At 40.7% G+C, this 23,148-nt stretch overlaps 1 protein-coding gene across 4 annotated transcripts in view; it reads left to right on the top strand.

Moving 5' to 3' along the window:
- Positions 1–23,148, top strand: part of AMBRA1 (autophagy and beclin 1 regulator 1) — a 179,163-nt gene that overhangs the window by 130,618 nt on the left and 25,397 nt on the right. For all 4 annotated transcript variants that reach the window (XM_023741818.1, XM_023741816.1, XM_023741817.1 and 1 more), the window contains 3 exons: positions 5,742–5,852; positions 17,269–17,457; positions 18,303–18,457. In XM_023741818.1, the coding sequence (XP_023597586.1) occupies positions 5,742–5,852; positions 17,269–17,457; positions 18,303–18,457 (455 nt within the window). The remainder of the gene's footprint in view (positions 1–5,741; positions 5,853–17,268; positions 17,458–18,302; positions 18,458–23,148) is intronic.

Below are 23,148 nucleotides of genomic sequence, written 5' to 3'. Positions count from 1 at the left end.
TGGTATTTCTAGTCTCAGCTCCACTGACCAGTTAGCAAGCTGGTTCTTGGTTCCATATCACAACCAAGCAGAATGATATTAATTGTGTTTCCAGGCTGAGTGTTTGCTCCCTCAGCCCCATTCTTATTCCATCTTCCCAGCAGCAGCACAATCAGATGGCCATGCTGAATTTCGTTGTTGTTAGGTGCTGTTGAGTCAGTTCTGACTCAGAGAGACCCTGTGTACAACAGAATGAAACACTGCCTGGTCCTGCACCTTCCTCACAATTGTTGCTATATTTGAGCCCATTGTTGCAGCCACTATGCCACTCCATCTGATTGAGGGTCTTCCTCTCTTTCATTGACCCTCTACTTTACCAAGCATGATGTCCTTTTCCAGGGACTGGTCCCTCCTTATAACATGCCCACAGTACGCAAGATGAAGTGTCACCATCCTTGCTTCTAAGGAGCATTCTGGTTGTACTTCTTCCAAGACAGATTTGTTTGTCCTTCTGGCAGTTCATGGCATATTCAGTGTTCTTCGCCATCACCATAATTCAAAGGCATCAATTCTTCTTCAGTTTTCCTTATTCATTGTCCAGCTTTCACATGCATATGAGGTGTTTGAAAATACTGTGACCTGGGTCAGGCACATACTGAATTAGGCAGCCTCAAATGGAGCAGATTCTGTAGGACTGAAACGTAATTTAATCCTTTCCTTCTTTGCAACTTGCCCTTTTTCACCCTCCCCGAATTAGCTTTTTTGATAGATTGACTAATGATTCCTATTGTTCAGTATTTTCACTGAACTGTTGAATCATACTCTTTATTTTCTTTCTTGTCAAACATATCTTGGAGAGAGGCTAAGAAGCTGTTTTGGAAAAAGGTTCCTAATTCTGTCCAAGCAACAGAAGAGAGGAGTCTGAGAGAAGCAGAGGCTGAGAGATGCATGCAGGCTTGGTAGAGCCCACCTATCATGTGACTGTCTTGAATACTATGATTGTTTTCCTAGACATATTCCTAATTCTTCAGGGCCTACAAGCTGAAAATCTGATTTATCCATAACAAATTATGTATAACATTGCAGAGAATGGGAATTACAGAACACTTAATTGTGCTCACGAGGAACCTGTACATAGACCAAGAGACAGTCGTTTGAACAGAACAAGGGGATACTTAGTAGTTTAAAATCAGGTACGTCAGGGTTGTATCCTTCCACCATACTTATTCAATTCTGTGTGCTGAGTAAATAACCCAAAAAGCTGGATTATATGAAGAAGAATGCGGCATCAGGATTGGAGGAAGACTCATTAACAACCTGCATTATGCAGATGACACAACGTTGCTTGCTGAAAGTGAAGAGAACTTGAAGCACTTAGTGATGAAGATCAAAGACTACAGCCTTCAGTAAGGATTACCTCAACATAAAGAAAACAAAATCCACACAACCAGACCAATAAGCAACATCATGATAAACAGAGAAAGATTGAAGTTGTCAAGGATTTCATTTTACCTGGCTCCACAATCAACACCCATGGAAGCAGAGGTCAAGAAATAAATGATGCATTGCATTGGGTAGATCTGTTTCAGAAGACCTCTTTAAAATGTTAAAAAACAAAGATATCACTTTGAGGACTAAGGTGTGCCTGACCCAAGCCGTGATATTTTCAATTGCCTTCTATGCGTGTGAAAGCTGGACAATGAATAAGGAAACTGAAGAAGAATTGATGTCTTTGAATTATGGTGTTGGTGAAGAATATTGAATATACCATGGACTGCCAGAAGAATGAACAAATCTGTCTTGGAAGAAGTACAGCCTGAATGCTCATTAGAAGTGAGGATGGCAAGACTTTGTCTCGTGTACTTTGGACATGTTATCAGGAGGGACCAGTCTGTGGAGAAGGACATCATGCTTGGTAAAGTAGAGAGGCAATGAAAGAGAGGAAGACCCTTAACAAGGTGGACTGACACAGTGGCTGCAGTGATGGACTTGAGCATGGCAACGATTGTGAGGATGGTGCAGGACAGGGCAATGTTTTGTTCTGTTATACATAGGGTCGCTATGAGTTGGAACTGACTCCACAGCACCTGCCAACAACATGTAGAGGAAGTGCACACAGAGATTGGAGTAAATGATTAAAATAAGTATGATGGTGGTCATTTATTAGACACTGTTTGCCATCACTTTATATTCATTGTCTCAGTAAGGTCTCCCAACAACCTTGTAAGTTTAGGTACTATTATTCTACCCTTTTTATAGATAAAGAAACTGAGGTTCATAGAGATTAAGTGATTTACACAAAGTCACCCAGTAGGTATTGACAGGGAGTGTCAGAATGAAGTCCATCAAACTCTGAAGCCTATATTCTCTGAAACCATGCATAAACAGCAACAAACAACAACAGGCCTTGAGATCCTGATTTCCTGGTTCAAGCCAGGCTCTAATCCATGGCAGAAGTAGAAAACTGGAAGTTTGCTAAGGAACATTTGTATAGTGCCATGCCTTTAATGGGTCCCTTCCCATAATCATTATCAGTAATAGTTTTGGTGCCTTTGGCAGCCAGCCTTCCAGTAATGGGCCTTCTAAGAGCACCTGTCTTGGAGTTAAAATGTCGGCTATATTTCTCTAACTTAGAGTTTGTCAACCTAGGACTATTTGCTAACTCTTTCCTCCACCCCCCACCCCCGAACATTTGGCAGTGTCTAGGGACATTTTTAGCTGTCACAACTGGGTGAGTGGGTGCTATTGGCATGTAGTAGGTAGAGGCCAGGGTGCTGCTAAACAGCGTACAATGCACAAGACATCTGCCCCCCAAACAAAGAATTATCTGGCCCAAAATGTCAATAATGCAGAGGTTGAGAAACCCTGAGTCTGACTTATTCCATTCTCTTTATTACTTGGGAGAACCTTGAGACCTTAGATATCCCTCAGTGGTCTCTCAGGATTTGGTTTCTGAGGCTAAGTGCTTCCTATGTAAATACTTTGAAACTCAGTCCATTAAGTCACTCTGGCACTTTTCCTATACCTTCAGCTTGGTGGCCTGAGGCCTACTAAATGGTTAGGTTTTTTTTTTAGGGTAATACTTTTTCTTCCTGATGTTCCCAAGAGACAGGCTCAGTTGGCCTGCAGTTCTGCCAGAAAGAACCTGGTGACAGTACTCTAATCTGTTGCTGGCATCTTTAGCTCCCTAATCTATGTTTACATGGCACTGAAAATTGACTCTCTCTGGTGCCAGGCTCTGTTCCTCCTCAGCACTCTCGCACCATTGGCAAAGAAAACCTCCCCAGTCTCTTCCACACAGCGCGACCATATGTGCTTATTTTATTGCACAGCTGCTCTCCAAAAGATGTTTCTTGAGGCATGGACTGTGCAGGATGCATCTGGAGCTGTGGGTTACAGTCTCAATCATTTGTGTTCCCAGTTGTAGATTCACAATTCTTCAGGCATCTGATATTATTCCTTCACTGTTTGCTATTTGTAGTTCTCATCCCCTTCCCCAGATTTTAAGCTTCCAGAATATGGGTTTGTTTCTTGAATTTATTTTTCACCCTCTCTCATCCCCTAGCATTTCTTTCATCATATACTGAGAAGGTCAACTTGTCTTCTGTTTTGGGTTATGTGCTTTCCTGTTAAAAGGTGGAGGAAATGATAAGCAACTAAAGTAATTTGAGGGATGCTAGTGGTCAGAGGGAGGTGTCAACCATCTAGATAAGGAGGCCAGGGACCAGTTCAGAAGCTCAGTGGCATTGAGCCTAGGTCAGAATGAAACTGAATAATTCTTTCCAGGTAAGTGGTAAACCTTGGAACTGAAAAATGATTTTGAGTAAAGTTCTTATTAACAAAGTACTGCAGGCAGTTTATCCTCCTCGTGACCCAGAGTTCAGCAAATGTTCCCAAATCAGATGTGATTGTTATAGGAGAATTTTCTGTGAAGGTTAAAACAAGGACATATATTTACCTTATCTAAGTGATGTGCTGCAGGATCCTCAGTAGGGGTTTGAGATCAGTGGACTCATTGATGACACCCCAAATGCTGCCTCCTGTTTGGGACTGTGTTTTGGATTTGCAGGGTTTTAGACTGTGTTGTTTGGGGAGGTATTGGTTTATCTAGAACAGTATTTCTTAACCTTTGTTTCATTATTGCCCTCCTAAGGAACCGTTTTAGATATTTTTTTTTCTAATCTTCTCCCCTGTCCTGAAATTTTAATATCACAGAGATATACTGTATATCTGTTATGTTCTGTGGCCCTTTGGAGGGGAATTAACTTGTGTGCTACCTAAAAATTTTTTGCCTCTATGAACCAGTTTTCACCCCCATGGAGGTAATATTGTCCATGTTGAGAATGCATAATCTAAAAGTATCATCATCTTGGAAATGAACTGTTCTTTGTACCTTTTCCTTACAAATTGAAACTGGGACAAGAGCACCATCAATAAACTAATGTTGGAAGAATCTTCTGATACAGTGGTCTGCAGCAACTGGGGGAGAGTGAAAAAGTACTTTTCTCATATTTCATGGCTATATGGAGAGTATTTTATCCCTGAACAATCTTTTGACCATTTGAAGAAAAAAAGGGAAATACTAGAAGTAGCAGAGCAGTTTTTTTTTTAAAAAAAAAAAACAAGCAAACAGATAACAAGACCCTTTTGCAGTGATATGCAGAGGAGAAAGACTAGGGATACGAAATGGTCTAGGTATAAAGCTATCCATTGTTCCAAGGTTAGTAAGCTATAACAAGTTCAGTTTCTCAGAGTAGGAGTTGTTTTGCAGCAGTGAATACCATTTAGGTTGTCTAGCACGCAAGAGTGTTCTCTTCTTCCAAGAGGGTTTGGCTATGTCTGATCAGAAGGGTGGTTGTCTATAAAATGCATCTCGGAAGGAGGAGGAGGAGGAGGAAATGACATGTTCATGTAAATGAAATACAACTGCAAATTAAAGTGTCACCCTGTTAAAAAAAAATCCATTTTTTATTTAATTGGTTACCAAGGAAAAAATATCATACAGAAGTGTGTATCTCAGAAAGTTAAACCATGAGATGTTACAAGTAAATCTCAATTCAAGGAAGTTCTCATGGGGGGGGGGGGGATTATAAAATATCACCTTAATAAAAATATTCTGATGCTGCAAAGCTAGGCTCATAAATTTCTGCTGTGTTACATACCAGGGGTTCAGAAGAAATCAACAAATATTACCTCATTTGTTCTTTACTGCCTCTCTATCCAGTCAGCTGTATGCTGGCTGCCTCTTCCCTGGAGGAATCCTCCATTTGAAATGTTTTGTTGGGAAGAAGGTCATATACAAAAGGAGGGGATACTTTCTCCCAAAGAGCACTGCTTATTACAAAGACATCCAGGGACAGGAATGCTGCTGGCTTTCTGTGTTAGTTGTGTCCCCCTACTTTCTGTTTTCTTTTCCCACTTTTATTTTTAATCAAAACTCATCTGTCTGTTTAGATTGTGAGCTTCCCAGACAGTGTCTATATAGTACCTGCTACACTGTGAACACTAAATAAAGGTTAAGTAATAATGGGAGGGGGTAATGGGTGGGATTATATTTCTGTGTAGTATTGTTCTTTGGGAAGTACATCTGGTTTTTCTTTGAGACAAGGATTTGACAGATGGGACTCATCAGCTTTCTTCAGCCATAGTTGTGGTTCTTTCTCTTCCCTCTCTCTTACTAATCACAGTATTGTTTTATGTTCTGCAATGGAAACATGTAGATAAATAACATAATGTGTTCTCTTTTTCTTCTCCCCCACCAGGGGCAGTGATTGGTGATGGGCAGTCTGCAGTGGCCAGTAACATTGCCAATACTACCTACAGGCTCCAGTGGTGGGACTTCACTAAGTTTGACCTCCCAGAAATCAGTAATGGTAAGCCAAGGTAGAGCTGTGGACACTAGTGGAAGCGGTACCTTTTACTGGTACGCCAGAACTCAGGAATTCATATAACACAGGGTTTTTCACATCTCGTTGGGCAGCTGACTGCCATATGCCATGGCTACCATGTGCTCTTCTGCAAATCTCAGTTAAGCAATTCAGCAAACATGTGTTGAGCACCCACCCTGAGCAACAAACAATGCTAGGTACTAAGGTGAGCACAAAAATGAACATGTCATCTCTGCCCTAAGGAATTTGCAAACTAGTAGTTCTTTGGCCTAAGCCTACGGGTTTGGGTGGAACTCAGAGAAGGGTAAAATAAAGGAAATATCGGAAGTGAGAGCTAGACCTTGTGACCCTTGAGGAAAGATCACAGCAATGTTAAGCTCATTTGTCAATCCAGATCTGAATGGAACGGAGTGGCACGGTTGATACGGAATTTACAAACACGTTTGTCTGACAGTCCAGTTTCCTTTCTTCTAGGGAAGTACACAATCCTATGTCCCAGTTATTCAATTGAAATCACATTTTAGACATTTCATTTCACTTTCTAATGAAGGCTTTCTCTCATACATTCTTGAGATGTGGCAGTTCAGCTTCTGCTTGAATACTACTGATAAAAGGCCGCACTGACAAGATGGCCTTACTCATCACTGCTAAATTCCTGTGAAGGTGTTCTTTCTTGTACCAAGCCACTGTTTTCCCTTGTCACTTCCTCCCATTGGTCCCAAGTTCTACCTTTGATGCTCGATAGAGTAAATCTAATGATGCCTCTACCAAGTGACCGTCTTCCAGATATTTGAAGATAAACTGCCATTTCCTTTTAAATCTTTCTTTTTAGGCCAAACTTCCTTAGATTCCTTCTGCTGATCTGATTTCCAAATCCTTGACAGTTCTACTCATCTTCCCTTTTGATTTTGGGGGACCAGAACAGAATAGAAAGCTCCAGATGTGAGGTTCTCTAGTACATAGTACAGTGGTACTTTGAACAGTGGTAGTTCAGCCTAAGATTTCAGCAGGTTTTTCCCAGGCCACTGTTGAGTTTGCAGTCACTTAAAATTCCTTGATGATTGTTATTAAACAAGGATTCTACCATCCTGTGCTTACTTGTACAACTTGAATCTTTTAAAAACCAAAGCAGAGTCGTATTTGTTTCTACTACATTTTATCTTAATAGTGTCCACTGTGGCGCCTAGTTCTGCTTCTCAGCATCTTTTTTAACTTTATTTCAGTCATTCTCTCTCAATCTTAAATCATCTGCTAATTTGATAAACACACTTTCTCTGTCTTCCTTCAGATTGTTAGCAAAAATGGTGAATCAGTCAGGACATTGCACCAAGCCTTATGGTATGTTACTTAGACTTCCTCTGTATTGGTTGTGGTTCATGAATTAGCACTCTGGGCTTGGTTGTTCGTATCCAAAGCCCATGTTTTTCTTCTTTCCTATAGGGTTTGTCAGATGCCTTAAAGAAATCATGATATTCTCTGTCTGTGGCATTTCCCGATATGCCAGTCTTGGAGTCCTCATCAGACAAGGAAAATGAGGTTAATTTTTCATATCCTATTCTTGGTAAAACCTCAGTCACAATTATCCTTTTCTTTGTAAGTGTTTATAAGCCACATGTCCAGTAATCTGTTCTTTAACTCTGTTGGGAATCTACTGCGATACCCCTTTTCCCTTATTGAAAACCAAGTTTGTGTATCTCTAGATTTCTGGCCCAGATCTTACTTACTATCATTTATTTAGTTATTTTGTTTCTTTATTTCTTGTATTATAATTTTAAATAGGTAATACATTCACAGTTCAAAAAAATTAAAAATAGAAAAGAGTATACAATGAAAAGTCTCCCAACCTTATGCTCTAGCCATCCACCACTCCTCCCTATAATCCAAATTTTCTTTCCACTGTTAGCACTTTCTTACATATCTCTTCAAGGATATTGTATGTATATACAAGCAAATGCAAATTTATATTTTCTACCTTTTTTTTTTAACCCAAATTGTAGCATGTTATAATTCTCTCTTCTGCACTTGTTTTCTTCACTCTGTATCTTAGTGATCTTTCCATATCCATATATAGTGCTTACTCATCTTTTTTTATGACTGCCTGTATGACTACCTAGTATGAATACACCATAATTTTTAACAGTCTCCTATTGAGGGCCTTTTAAATTGGTTCAGTCTTTTGCTATACACACTGTGCTGCAGTTAGTCATTTTGCACATGTGCAAGTATAGCTATAGGATAAATTCCTAGAAATGGAATTGCAGGGAGAAAGAGCATGTGAATTTGTAATTTTTGTAGATATTGCCAAATTGCCCTCTGTAAGGATTTTGCTAGTTTATACTCCCACCTGCAGTTTATGAGCGTGCCTGTTTCTCTAAGCCCTTGCTGATAGAATGTGCTATCACATTTTAGGATATTTGCAAATATGATAGATGAAAGATAGTATTCTGATATTTTTAATTTGTATTTCTGATATTACAAATGAGGTGGTATGCCTTTTCGTATAATTAAGAGCCATTTGTGTTGCTTTTTGTTGACCTATCCATGTGTTTTACTTATTTTACTATTGTGTTGTTGGTCTTTGCCTTGTCAAGTCTGTGGGAGCTCTTTATAAATCAGGACCAAAAACCAAACCCACTGCCGTGGAGTCAGTTCTGACTCTTAGCGATGCTATAGGACAGAGTAGAACTGCCCCCATAGGGTTTCCAAGGCTGTAAGTCTTTATGTAAGCAGACTGCCACATCTTTCTCCTGCAGAGTGGCTGGTGTTTTCAAACCACCAACCTTTCAGTTAGCAGTCGAGCACTTCAACCACTGTGCCACCAGGGCTCCTTTAAATCAGGACAATCATGATAGGAGTTCCTAGTTGTCATGTGTCTTTTGACTTTGCTAAAGGTTATTTTTGTCACAGAACTTTTTTAAGTAGTCAAAAGTATTTATCTTTCCTTTTACGGTTCCTGGGTTTTATGTCATCGTTAGGAAGATCTTTTAGTATATTAGTTATGTTTTAGATTTTTACATTTAAATCTTTGATTCACTAAGCAAATTAACTTTAGTCACAAATAAGTAAAGCATCTTTTCCCCATATGACTACTCATTTGCCCCAACCTATTTGTAGAATAATTTATTCATCCCCATTGATTTGTGGTGTCACTTTCATCGTATTATTAATTTATTGTGAGTATTTAGATATTTTTGTTCATTGCCTCTGAGTAGAATCCAACTCATGGGGACCCCATGTGTGCAGAGTAGAACTGCTCCATAGGGTTTTCATGGCTGTGACCTTTTGAAAGCAAATCACCAAACCTTTCTTACGAGGTACCTCTGGGTGAATAAAACTGGCAACCTTTCAGCTAGTAGTCCAAGATATATATGAGTCCAGGTAGCCCAATGGTTAAGCACTTGGCTGCTGACAAAAAGGTCAGAGGTTTGAACCTAACAACCACTCTGTGGAAGAAAAGACCTGGTGATCTGCTCCCGTAAAGATTATGGCCTAGGAAACCCTGTGGGGCAGTTCTACTCTGTTCTGTAGGATCACTATGAGTGGGAATTGGCTGGACAACACACAACATTTAGATAATATTTGGGGACTATCTGTTCTGTTCCAGTAATCTGATAGTCTGATTATGTGGCAGTACACATGGTTTTAATTTTTGTTTTAGAATTCTGGTAGAATCTAGTGCCCTCTTGTTACTTTTTTTAATCCAGATTTTCTTTCCTATTCCTGCATGTTTGCTTTTCTATATGAACTTTAAAAAACCGCCTTTCTGTTCCCTGCTCCCAGAAAAAATCCTGTTAGTATAATTAGTTCGATCAGATTAAATTAATAAATTAAGGAGATTCAATATTTTTACGACATCTTGTCTGAGAACGTAACATGATTTTCCATTTCTCTAGGTCTCTCGTGTTTTTAGGAATGTTTTTATGGTTTTCTTCATGTAGATCTTATATATTTCTTAAGTTTTTCGTGTTAAGTTTATTTTTTTAAATCCTACTATCTTACAGAAGTTGTTTATTAATTATAGTTAATACTCAGTTAAACCTCATGGATTTTCTAGATAAGTTATCTGGAAATAGTGATAATTTTACCTCCTCCATTCCAATTTTTACACTGTGATTTCTTTCTCTTGTCTAAATGCAGGGACCCTTACCATCAGAACAATGTTAAATAATAGTAATGTTAGTGGGCATCCTCATATTGTTCCTAACTTAGCAGAAAAAGTCTGACTTTTTCCCATTAAGCATATTGCTGGCTTTTGGGTTGAGGGAGGTCTAGTTTGTCATTTTAAGGAAATACCTATCGATTCCTATTTTATTGAGAGTTTTTATCAAGACTAGATATTGAATATGATCATAGCTTTTCAGCATCTGTGAAGATGATGTTCTTTTCTCTCCTTAGATTTAGTAACACGATGAACTAGGTTAATAGATTTTGTAATATTGAACTCATCCTTATAGTCCTTTGTAAGAGTTATCAAATTTTTGATATTTGTAAATCTGATAGATAAAAAAATAGTATTTTGATATTTTTAATAAACCCCACCTGGCCATGATATATTCCTTTAATGCCGAATTCCTTAACTTTTGCTTGCTAATGATTTTTTCGTTGATACTCTTAAGTGAGATGGATCTGTGCTCTGTGCTCTTCTTTTTTATGAAATCTCTTGGTTTTGGTATCAATGTTATGCTTGTCTTATAAATATAATTTACGGGGAACAGTTTAAATAGTATTTGAATTACTTACACTTTTTATACTTTAAAGGTCTGAGCCTGATTGCCCCCCCCCTTTTTTTTTGGCAAGCATAAGAAGAGGTAGTTCTTCAATTCTGTCAACTGTCCTATAATAATTTAAGTGCATAAACTCTTGAGCTACACTGTCCAGTTCAAATTCCAGCTCAGCCACTTTCTAGCAGTGTGACGTTGGTTACTTCATCTTCTACTTCTTGGTTTCCTTGTCTATAAAACAAAGATTATAATAGTCCTAATCTCATAAGATTGTCATGGAGACTAAATGAATTAATACATGTCAAGCACTCTAAACAGTGCCTGGCACTTAAACCGTAGTAAATGATCAGTAAGTATTAGCTATTTTTATTATCATTTGTTTTTCTTGGAGATTACACCATGATTTTTTGAGAATATAGTCATAATTCTGAAGTTACATCGGCCCGTATTTTCAGTACCGTGAAATACATATTTTTAGCTCCAGAGAGGTAGTCCTTTAAAGGACCTAGTGTTCCCTTAATCTGTTGCCTTATCTGTAATCCACAAAAGAAAGATATGGCAGTCTGCTTCTGTAAAAATTTACAGCCTTGGAAACCCTATGGGGCAGTTCTACTGTGTGCTGTAGAGTCGCTGTGAGTCAGAATTGACTCAATGGCAGTGGGTTTGATTTTTTTGGGTTTATCTGTAATTGGTTCTGATCCGTCTTAAACATGTTGTTTCCACCCAGTTGGAGATCATTTTCCTTGACAGAAGAACAAGAACAGATCCAAAAGAATACAGGCATTGGATATGCTGCTAGCATAGTTTAGAAGACCTTTTTGGTCGTCTGTCACATTTTTTCACAAGCCTCTGCTCATTCTGACTATAGCTTCCTATCATTCTCCTTTGTATTTGTCATTAGTTGTGTGTGTTCCTTCTTCCATCTTTTGAACATGGCTCTTGTAAAACCTGAATTGATTAGAGAGCATCATGTGCAACCAGATGGGCTCAGTTAGTTAGGGCTCGCCTTTCTCCCTCATTTAAATCGTTTGTGCTGTTGGAGTTCTGTGTCTCTTAACTACTCTATTTCTTAGTGTTTTGGCCTTGGGAGAAATCTGCATTCTAGAAGTTTAGGGCACGTGTCAGATAATAGCCAACGTTCTTTTCCATGGGATCGCCCTCTAGAATGACAATCACTTTTTCCTGAGGTACCTGTCGCTAGCGCTTAATGAACTGTATTTTCTGATAAGATTGAATAAAGTCTAGTTACAGTTTTGATCTTCACCATTCTGGTAGGTTCTGTTGTCATCAGAGTAAGTTGGGAATCTGTTTTGATGCAGGATTCATTTCTGTAAGTCACCACTTCCCAGTGGATGGTAGGTAGCCTTTGACTTTAGTACAGCCTGTGCCTGGGAACCCCAGGTCCTGATCTTTACTCATGAGTTAGTGACTACTATGTTCTAGTCGTCTGATTTACCTGAACTGCATTTGACCCCTTTCTGGAGTTAGGCTAAGGATACTTGCCACCTGTTTCTCTCACTTTGGATACAAGATTAATGAATTGCTTTCTGTGAAGAGTTTCAAAGTATATGAATAAAGACCTCATATGCATAACTAAATTTGAAACCCGTTTCATGAAAAAAGTAGCTCATTAGATTCACTGTGATTTCAAAGCATGAACTCTTATTGAGTGAGCGGCAGTGATCACCAGGGTGTCCTGCCAGAACAGGCCTTAAGAAACCTAGCCAGCGGGTGGTGTGGGGCAGCCCGCTGCCTCTGGATGTAGTGACTGGTGTCTTTGGGGAGTGCTTACAGTGTCATCTGGAGTTCTGTGCAAGAAGTCTTATTCTGAAACCTTAGGGACTCAGAGATAGCCAAGAGGAAATTTTCCTGCTGATTTAAACCCCTTTGGGTTTTCCAGATCTGTATCTAATGCATTTGCAAAAGCACTGCAACTGCTAATCGCTCCCATGGCCTCATCCGGCCAGCCAGCAACAGGCTACACATTGATCTTTGTACAAGGTGTTTGTTTATAATTTATGGAGCTGATAGGAAGGCAGAGCCATCTGCTCCTCCAGGCATCAGTATTTCTAACCCCTCCCATTCCCTGCTAGGGCATTTTCACTTGGAAATCATTTATAATTAGGAAGAGATTACATTGCAGAGTCTGGAACATGGCTTCCTGCTGTCTCCTGCATCTTTTTTTCTCCTCCTGGAGCTGCCCCCTGAAGCTCGTAAGCAGTCTTGATTTGAAAATCCTTTATTTCTTAGCCTTCATTTTCATTCTTAGCTGCCCAGCTAACTGTCCCATCATCTTTTCCCATATGTGTTTTACCTTTAAGTGAAGGGCGGGTTGCTGGAGCCACAGCTTGGGGACCAAGGACGTTTGATAAGGCATCGGCAATACCTGGCAACTTGTTAGAAATGCAAATTCTCAGGCCCTACCCAGCAATCTGTGTTTCAGTAAGCTGTCCAGGTGATTCTGATGCACAGTGAAGTTTGAGAACCTCTGTGGTAAGGCAAAGTAGCCCTGGTGGCGCAGTGGTTAAAGCACTCAGATGCTAACCAGAAGGTCGGCCGTTCAAACCTACCAGCTACTCTGTGAGAGAAAGATATGGCAGTCTGCTACCATAAAGATGACAGCCTTGGAAACAATATAGGGCAGTTCTTTTCTGTCCTACAGGGCGCTATGAGTCGGAATCAACTCAATGGCAATGGATTTGGTTTTGGGGGTGGAAAGGCAAGTCTTAGAGCAGAGCACAGATTTCTTGTGGCATGTGGGTTGCCACAGTGTCTCAGCTGTATTTCATTTTACCTTTTGCTCTGCTTACATTATTGTTGGATCCAAAAAGGATGAATTGTCCTTGGTCATTAGTACATTGCTTTCCTATGGTCCAAGAAAACAACAGAGGTCCAAGAAATCTCTCCTTGTATAAATCAATTCATCAGAATTTCACCATTGCAACTGAGCATTTCCTTCCAGATGGGAAATTAATCGACAACAAGCAGCAAATGTAAGTTGCTAATTGGAACTTTGAAATAAAAATGAAATTATAAATACACGACTCGGCGCTCCCTAAAATGTACCTACCAGATCACTCTGTGCGTACTGTATACCCTTCATGAAGGTAGAAGTGAAACTCTAGGTCACTAGCTGCGAAATTCCTGAAACTGAACGTGCTGCTGGAGAAGCTCTGTTATAATTTTCAGCATTTCCTTTTCATTTTCCATTTGCATATCACTCTCTGAGCTCACTGCAGTAACCAAGAGTAGTTGCAAAATTGGAGGGTGGGGCAAAGTTTGGGAGATGGCCATTGACTTGGAATCATTATAATATAATACAAACACAGACACAGTGGCTTGGATTTGAGGCTGACAAAATGCTTGTTGTCTATATGCCCAGTGTTTTTAGGATCTTAGAGACAAATTAGGAGCCCTGCTGGTGCAGTAGTTAAGCACTCAACTGCTAACCGATAAGTTGGCAGTTCAAACCCATCACCCGCTCCATGGGAGAAAGATGTGGCAGCCTGTTTCCATAAAGATTACAGCCTTGGAAGCCCTATGGGGCAGTTCTACTCTGTCCTATAGCGTTGCTATGAGTTGGAATTGACTTGACAGCAATAGGTTTGTTTTTTTTGTTTGTTTGTTTTTAAGAGCCAAACTATCCAGAAGAAGGAAAACCTTACTGTACTCGCCTCCCCATCCCCACCCCCTCCTGAGAAATTAGTATGACAGTAAGCAGTTAAATGCTTTTTTGATGTTGGTGGTGAGTTTTGAGGGTCATTATAGCTTGTTCTTTTTTTTAATATTGTGTTTTTGGTGGAAGTTTACACAGCAAATTAGGTTCTCATTTAACAATTTCTATACATATAGTTTAGTAACATTGGTTACAATTTTCACAGTATATCAGCAATCTCATTATTTCTATTCTGGTTGATCTGCTTCCATTAATCTAGCTTCTGTGTCCCCTCTTACCTTCTCATCTTCGGTCTAGGGTAAATGTTTACCATTTGGTTTCATTTAGATGATTATTTAGAGGAGCACAGTACTCACAGGTGATATTCCTTATTTTATAGCCTGGTCTGTCATTTGGCTGAAAGATGACCTCTGGGAGTGGTTTGAGTTCCAAGTTTAAAGGGTATCATAGGGCAGTAATCTCGGGGATTCATCTGGTCTCTACCAGTCCAGTAAATCTGGCCTTTTTTTTTAGGAATTTGAGTTTTGTTCTGCATTTTTCTCCTGTCCTATCCAGGACCATCTATTGAGTCCCTGGTCAGAATGGTTGGTAGTGGTAGCTGGACACCATCTAGTTCCCCTGGTCTCAAGGTAGGTGAGACCGTTGTTTGTGAAACTATTTGTTCTTTAGACTAGTTTCTTCTTTGCGTCTCTGGCTTCCTTCTTTCTCTTTTGTTCCAGACGAGTAGAGACCAGTAGTTGTATCTTAGATGGCCACTCGCTACTCACCGAGCTAGAATGTAGACCATTGTCTTTATGGAGTATATTGTGCCAGTTGACTGAGTTGACCTGTGAGACCATGGTCCTAAGCCCTCAAACTCAGTAAACTAATCCTATGAAGTTTGGTTATGTCTAGGAAGTATCCATAACTGTGCCTCTATGTGCTGTATTTTATGTTTGAATACATATGCAGCACACATAAACATGTACATGCCTTCTTATACATATCTATGCATACATATCTAATAGACTTGTTCTTGACGAACTTAGATGTTAACACCCATGAGCTAAATCTATTTAACAGCAAGGTAGAAAAGCTTACTTTGATAAAATACCCAGTATTCATTTTTGAAACATTAAATGTGGATAAAACGGTAACTGAGCAAAGCTGTCTTAAAGTCTACAGAGTCCCATCTCCTTCCCTACTTATTTTCATGTCTTATTTAAAATTCATGATTACTTTCTCCCCCTGCCTTTGGTAGTTACAGTATAAATTGTCAGTTTCTTTTTATCTTTCTGAGTGTCGTACCAACTTTGAAGGTGGAAACCAAGGTGGGCTCACTCCTGAAGCTTAATACACCCAATTCCTTTGGCTCTGTATCCCCAGCTGACATCATGTGTCAATCTAGGGAAAGAGGAAGTGATTAATGTCTTTTTTTCTTTTTCTCTTGGCAAAGGGCTTGGGACCCTGAGTAGGGAGCAGACGGTCCCAGTGCTAACTAGTCATACAGGCTAGAGCAGATGGCGGGTTGGAAGTTGAGCAGTACAGAGGCCTAATGGTGATAGCAATGAGTATTTGGCTGTCATTATTTTATTAGTTAGCAAACAGAACCATCCTTATGGTCCCTCCTCAGTTTTATGCATAATGGTGCTGTAGGTGTCAGCCCTCCACTGTTGGCACAGCAGCCTTATCAGTGTGTTCTGATGTCTTTTTTGATCTCGGCTGTCATCTCTGTGGCTTCATTAGCAACACACAGAGAAACAAAAAGTGAATATAGAGTTTTGCTTATCATTCTGACCCCCTGACCACATAAACCTCCCCCCAAAAGCAATTCTTTGTTTTATTTTCTTAAGGTAATTTCCTGGGGATACTTGCCCTTGACCTCCTAAGTCCTATCTATTTTTGGCTTACTGGGATAGATCACTTGGAATCTGAGAGGGCAGTCGAGCTTGGCTTTTTTTTTTTTTTTTTTTAACCATAATAACTCTGGCAGTGTCCATCTAAGTCATCTCCTTCAGATGAGAGAGAGTAGACAGTCTCTGTGCAAGTGCATAGGAAGCCCAGAACTTGGACCCTTTAAATTTGTTGTGCTGTTCTGCCTATGCCCGTGATGTGGGCACTCTGGTTCCAGGTTCGCATTAAGGGTAAATCACTTCCTCTTGGCAGGGAACTGCACAGTGGGCTTCAGAGAGGGATTCAAATGAAAACCAAGACAAGGCATGCAGGCACGGCCCCAGTGCTGGGTAACATTAGTCCCATCATGTGGGGTGGATTATCTCTACCGATACTCCTCTTCTAGTGCTGAGCCTGCTGCCTGGCTAACCCTTTGCTTTATTCCCAGTAACTGCAAAGTACAGACTGGGGCTGCCCATGGACATTGGCTTACCGAATGGATAAGGCATAGACCATAGTGAGAAATGAAAAGAACCTCAGCCATCCAACCAGGGCTGGTCTTTGTTTCTCTTTGTGGAGTAGGGATTAGAGTTAGCAAGGAGCTGTTCAGAAGATTGAAGTCTCTACATTTTCCAGTTCTCTTAAATGTGAAAGTAAGACACACATTTGTGGAATGATTTCCTTCTCCAAGGTCACATAGCAGGTGTAGAGTAGAATTCCCGCACCAGGGAAGCTCTACCTGTATCACCTTTTTCTTAGAATCAGTGGGTTTGCATTTCATTCATCTTAGTTTTGATCTTTTGGGCAATAACAGCTGTTGAGTGGCTCTCCAGGAACAACCTTTAGTAACTTTTTCCTTATCTGATCTCTCAAATGATGTTCTCTAAGTGTGAACTAAGACCCAGTAGGTGGTTGTGACTGTATCGACTATCCTGTAGTTCCCTATTGAAGTGGTACAAGAGATACATCTTTTCTTCCTCTTTTGTTTCTTGTTCGATGATGTTTTAGTTTGATTGACAAGACAGCCTTTATCATTTCTTGAGAAAAAGGTTCAGTCCATTAGGGAGGCCTCAGAATTTCTCATATCAACTTCAAACTTTCTTATCCTCTTTTCTTTCTTTGTCCAATACAGCCTCCGTGAATGTGCTGGTGCAGAACTGCAAGATCTACAATGATGCCAGCTGTGACATTTCTGCAGATGGCCAGCTTCTGGCAGCTTTTATCCCTAGCAGCCAGAGGGGCTTTCCTGATGAAGGCATTCTGGCAGTGTACTCCCTGGCTCCCCATAACCTGGGTGAAATGCTCTACACCAAGCGATTTGGTAAGGGATAGGAAGCCCAACCTAGTGGCAGAGGGCCGCTAGTGCCTTGGCATGAGCATTCCTAGGTGAGGCACAATTTAGATGGGATTAATGGTCATGTACTCCTCCTGGCTTCATGGGGCACAGACCAAAGGAAGATTGCTCTGCAGGAGCCCTGGCTGGTAACATTGGAGAAGAATCTCAGAATAAGAGTTCTTCCTGCCGTAATTATATCACCAGCTTACTCCTGGTATGATGGCCAGGATTAAGGGAGGAGTTTTGGTCATGGCTCGGGGAAGTGGGCACACTCATAAACTTCAAGGCAGCTTGGCATTGTGTATTAAAAGCCCTCAAAATGTGTACTCTTTGATCTAGCAAACTCACTTCTAAGGCAATAATCAGAAAACTACAAAGATTTACATACAAGGATGTTCACAGTAGTGTTATTTATAATAGGGAGAAATATCAGATTGTAAAGAGTTGCTTAATTAAATTATAGTACAGTCATAGGACAGAATACCATTTGGCCTTAAAATGTTATTGTAGAAGAATATTTAATGATGGAAAATGTTCATAATGTATTAAGTGAAAAAGTAGATTTCCAAATAGTATTTACAGTATGATACCTTTTTTTATATGTGATTATATAACAGTGGTTAGCATTTATTAAGTACTTTATGCCAAACACTGTACTCAATGCTTTATATGCCTTCTGATTATACTCCCACTACAATCCTGTGAGGTAACCCCAGCATGACCAGAAGAATATGAAGATTGGAGGAGAAGAGAAAGGACTAAGAGTGAAAGTTGTTTCCTTGAAATGACAAGAACTCTGGGAAATGTCTCTCTGTTCTGTTGGCTCTCAGGTCCCAACGCCATTTCCGTGAGCCTGTCCCCAATGGGCCGATATGTAATGGTGGGCTTGGCCTCAAGAAGGATCCTGTTGCACCCTTCCACAGAGCACATGGTGGCCCAAGTCTTCAGGCTGCAACAGGCCCATGGTGGCGAGACCTCCATGAGGGTGAGTGCCATCGCTTATGCCTCCGCTGTATGGTGACTTCCCTAGGCTTGGCAGGGTAGTAAAGGACATTGGTGTGGTCTCCCAGCCAGGACCAGAGATACCATGGTCATAGGAGGAAGGAAGGACTCCAGTCCAGCCCATCTGCTCTGGACTATTAAGTGGGCTTTCTCACAGTTTGGATTATGAGCTGGCTTCCCCAGAGGCCTGAAAGTATCTTTGGATAAAGAATAAACTGGACACTTCCTTACCTCAGTATGAAACCTTTATTCTAGAGATACATAAAGCACCCTGTGAAATATTTATGATTATTTAACTTTTTTTTTTTTTTTTTTTTGAGGAAGCAAGCTATAGAAAGTAATAGATATGAAATGTTCTTTTCTGTGAATTCTAATCATGATGGAAGATGATGCCTTTGGACAGCTGCTGTGCTCTTAATTGTCCCACTATTACACCCGCAGCGAAAAGATCCTATTTAGGATCTTCTCTTGTCTAAGGTGTACCTTTCTCGTATTGCCCTAAGAGCCTTCTGGGCTTCGTGTGGTTAGCAGCCTTCTGGACTCAGTCAGACTAGCGTGCCTAACTGAGCTTTCCATATCCCATGGAGGCTTATTTGGCCAGGATTTTGTCAAGGGGAGTTGAGCATTTGAACAGTTCTCTAATTAGATGGTATTTATGCTCTGTCTCAAGCTAAGAACCTGTGAATTCCCTTGTACTTTGTGTAGTCTGTGCCATTTGTAGTTGTGTGCACTTGTTTATATGTTCCTTTGTGTTTTGTTTAACTGGGTTGTGTATGTGTTTAATCTACCCAATTAGGTTCAGTTCATTTAATTACAATTAGGTTCAGTGTAAACTCCTTAGGGGCATATGCCCCATGGTACCTCATTTAGTGCTCTGCTTGTAAATGCTTGTTGAATGCCTGGAATGGGAAGAGTTGTTTTCAAGAAAAATCTAGAGATGAGATCCATTATATGCAAAGTGATAGAAAGTGGGTGGCCTGGTGATGTCTACTCTTGCCTCTCCAGCCTCTTCTCCCCCTTGTCTCCTACAGGTACCCTCTATCCAGCTATACTGAACCACTTTCCAAGCTCCCTGAATTTGACAAGGCTGTGTCATGCCATTGTGCCTTTATCTGGAATGCCCTCTTCTCCCCTGTCCCCAACTGCCTGTCAAGCTCTTCCCCTTCTGTGAAACCTTCCTTAACAGAAATGATTGCTGTCTCCTTGTGCTGCCACTGTACCTGGTCTATGCTAACACTCTTCTCACCTTACCACAGTTATTTGTTTCTGTGTCAGTCTCCTCTCCTGGACTGTGAGCTCCTTGTTTTTATCTTTATGAAGTCTAAGTACCTCATAAGGAACCTGACTTTTAGTACAAACTGGATGAATAAAAATCTCAAGAAAAGTGTCCTCATCATTTCTAGGTGGTAATTAGCAGAACCAGTGATGGATGGCATCATGTCTCACCAAGCCTCTGGAAGGGGCAGAAACAGGCATTCTCTGCTCTTAACATTGTAGTGACAGGAGAGGTCTGATTCTTGAATTCCATATGACTCTGGAAATTTTTGACATCGGGTGATTAGGAGAAGACTTAGTGGGGAGTTTATCAAACCTGTTTTCTTATCTGGGTATTTTAGGATGGAAGTTGAGTTTTAGTTTAAATATTCTTCTTTTACTTATCTTAAGCAGATTTTGTATGCTAAAAGTACCTGGTGTCTGTTTTTCACCACCTAGAAACCCTAGTCCCACCAGCTGTTCTTCTAACCCTTCCTGCCTAATTGTGAAATGATTGTTTATAATCATTAAAAGACAGGATCTGATTTTGGCAACACTAACGGACATCTCAAGCTTCTTCCGGAAGCAAGGGCTTCTGCCCAACTCCTTGGCATGGTCTGCCAGTCCTCCATCCTAGGCAAGGTTCCTCTTTTCCATAAGTAACCAAAAACATCTGGCTAAGGGCAAATAGCTACAGAGCGGAAGCCAAGATGGTAGGATCTGTTGTCACATATGGGCCTGGCAATGCAGGGAATGCAGTCGGAGAAGTCTGCTGAGGAGATGTAGTAATCCAATTAGTCCATTGCTGTCCTGCTAAGGGGCTCAAAGCAACTAGCCAGCTGCCTTGCGCCTCATGACAAGAGCTATTTCTCAGACCTCCCAGGGAGGCCTTTTTGATTCTCACTAGGTACCATCTGCTGCTTACAAGAGGGAGCTGAAGTAACTAGAATGCTCCTGTTTGGAAAGTGTTGCCTCTCACCCAAGAGACAGGATCAAGGCATCTCAACAAGGTTTTGCTCAACCTTGTGTCCACCCAGTGTGACTTTAAACCCCCATACTACAGAAAGGTTTCTGGTTTTCCAGGTCTCGGTTGCCCCTTACATCCAAAGGCACCAAACCACTCAGCAAATGTCCCTGAATTCAGTCAGTGGTGGAAGGGAAGACACCAGCTTTTTTGGATAGCTCTGCTGTACCACCGTTTAAGGCAAGAAGTGAATTTTTATCTGAGAACAGGGAGCAAGGGTTTAATGGGACGGTAGAGTACCTCTCTCTTTGTACAGGTAAGTATAGGTGGGTGTCTCCATCCATAATGTCAAGCCGTGTCTTTGAAGATATGCTTTTGTGGGTAGTAGGAGTGTCCCAGAGATTCTCTACCCAGAGTTCCCCTTCTCTTTGGTGTTACCTCTTGGTATTCACTGTAGTAATAATCAGAAAGGTGAACTTGTTGTGCCAACAGGCATTCCCAAAAGAACATCCTCCAGAGCACTGATGTATCTTGTTTTAATTCCCACTAAGTGACATCTCTCCCCAAGAGATAATCCTTTACACAATCCCATGTGAAAACTCCTCTGAAAACGAATTGCTGTTAGCCTTGGCACACTTGTTCTAAGCAATTCTTCAGACCTGTGGATCAGTGCTTCTCAAACTGTGGTCCTTGGACAACCTGCATTAGAACTTTGTGGGATCCTTGTTAAAATACAGATGCTACTCGGACCTAACATCACAATGGGAATGGGGGCAGGAGGGACCCAGGTATTTGCATTTTTAAAACAAGCTTTCCAGATGATTCTGATAAGCACTTGAGTTTGCGAATCGCTGTTCTTAATGACTACTTTCCTTCATTTTAGGTTTCTGCCCTCAGCCTCATCAGCAAGGCAGAGTCTCAGTCTCAGGTCGACTTATCATTGTGGTTTTATGCGTGGTGCTTTGATCCTTTGCTAATTTTGTTGCAGGCACAGTGGCTTTTGTGTTCTATTTCCTACCAAGCTCTTAGCTTTGTGGCTGTCTATGCTTCACCTCTCATCTTCTCTCAGCTATTGCCCCTTTTCAGGTTTCTCCCATGAATATCTGTATGTGCTGGGTTCTTTTCTTTCCTATGTTGAGTCATGTAATTTTTGTCCTTGTTTCTAGACTCTAGGGTCCTTTTGATGTTTCCCTTCTCTGCTTACTGAGGCCCAGCCTCAGTCCTCCCAATTTTAATATAATTGGCAAATCAGGAAAAATAGGACTGGGCACATATTTTATCTTCTCCTTCCCTCTGTCCATTCTAGACTCTTCCAGCCTGGATATGCTACTCGCTATGACTCAGAGTCTTATTTTCTATCTGTCTGACTCCCTTATACTTGAGCCAGTGAGGGCTTTTTGTTAATTTTTTGTTTTGTTTTTAAGTTAGGCTTTTAGAGACTGCTGAGCTGAAGTTTTGCTGAATTCTCAAAACACTGAACTTCCTGTGTTCCCTCTCGACTTACATTTTCTAATTGGAACAATGTACAATATTGTAACAGAAAACTGCAGTTAATTTCCTAAAATAGTGGCAGCTTGCACATTATAATAACTTTGGTTGTAACCAAGTGAAAGCATAACCACAAAAATATAGAATTACTAATGAAACCAGAAATAGTCATCATACCAAACTGTTCTTCCAGTTTGTGTCAGCAATAAGTGCTGTTTGTTATACCTAGGAATGGGGCAAAAGTTAGCACTTGGTGCTGATGGAGAGTTTTTAGGGTATTTTGAACTAGAAAGCAAGAATAAAGAGTAATGCTTTCAACACAGGTGTGTACTCTTTCTCTCAGGTACTTGGACATGCCTTCCAACTCCCCCACCCAGGTAGGGGTTGGAGGCAGATAAATGGTTTAATAAGAACTAAAAAGTATTCTCATTGCATAATCCCTACAAATCCCAGTGGCTCTAGAAGCTTGCATCTCACCAGTGCTGGTTTTTTTTTTTCTCTCTGGTCATGTTATTGGCAAAAGTGATGGACAAGGACACCTTCATTTGAGCTGGGTGGGAAGGAGCTCTAGGACAGAAATCCGTTTTGCTTCCCTTTCTCCTGGAATAGCGTCATGCACTTTAAGTCAAAGCCTCAAATGCTTAAGGGTCGGTTTTATTGAAAGTTTTTTCTTTGTGGCAGTGTGGTAAAACTGCACTCAAGGGTTGAGCAACTGTTGTCCAGACAGACCATTAGTCTCAAGAGGGGAGTGGAAAGAGAGCATACAAGGCTCCTGCTCTTTCTCCTTCACCCGGTGAGTTCAGCTGTTCAGTGGTGGACTGTTCCGTTTACATCTTCTCCCTCCGAGGAGCAGTGGAGGTGTGACCAGGCTGGGCTCGGGACCAGGTAGCTCTAGCTCCGAAGTCATCCCCTCATCCTCAGTAGGTCCTAAGCAGCAGGAAAGGAAAGCAGATTTTTATCATTTTTTA

This window comes from Trichechus manatus, unplaced genomic scaffold (genome assembly GCF_000243295.1).
Source record: "Trichechus manatus latirostris isolate Lorelei unplaced genomic scaffold, TriManLat1.0 scaffold00191, whole genome shotgun sequence".
In the NCBI taxonomy this organism is placed as follows: Eukaryota; Metazoa; Chordata; class Mammalia; order Sirenia; family Trichechidae; genus Trichechus; species Trichechus manatus.
Note: the sequence above shows the minus strand (reverse complement) of the source record. Positions and strands in the feature narration are given on the sequence as shown.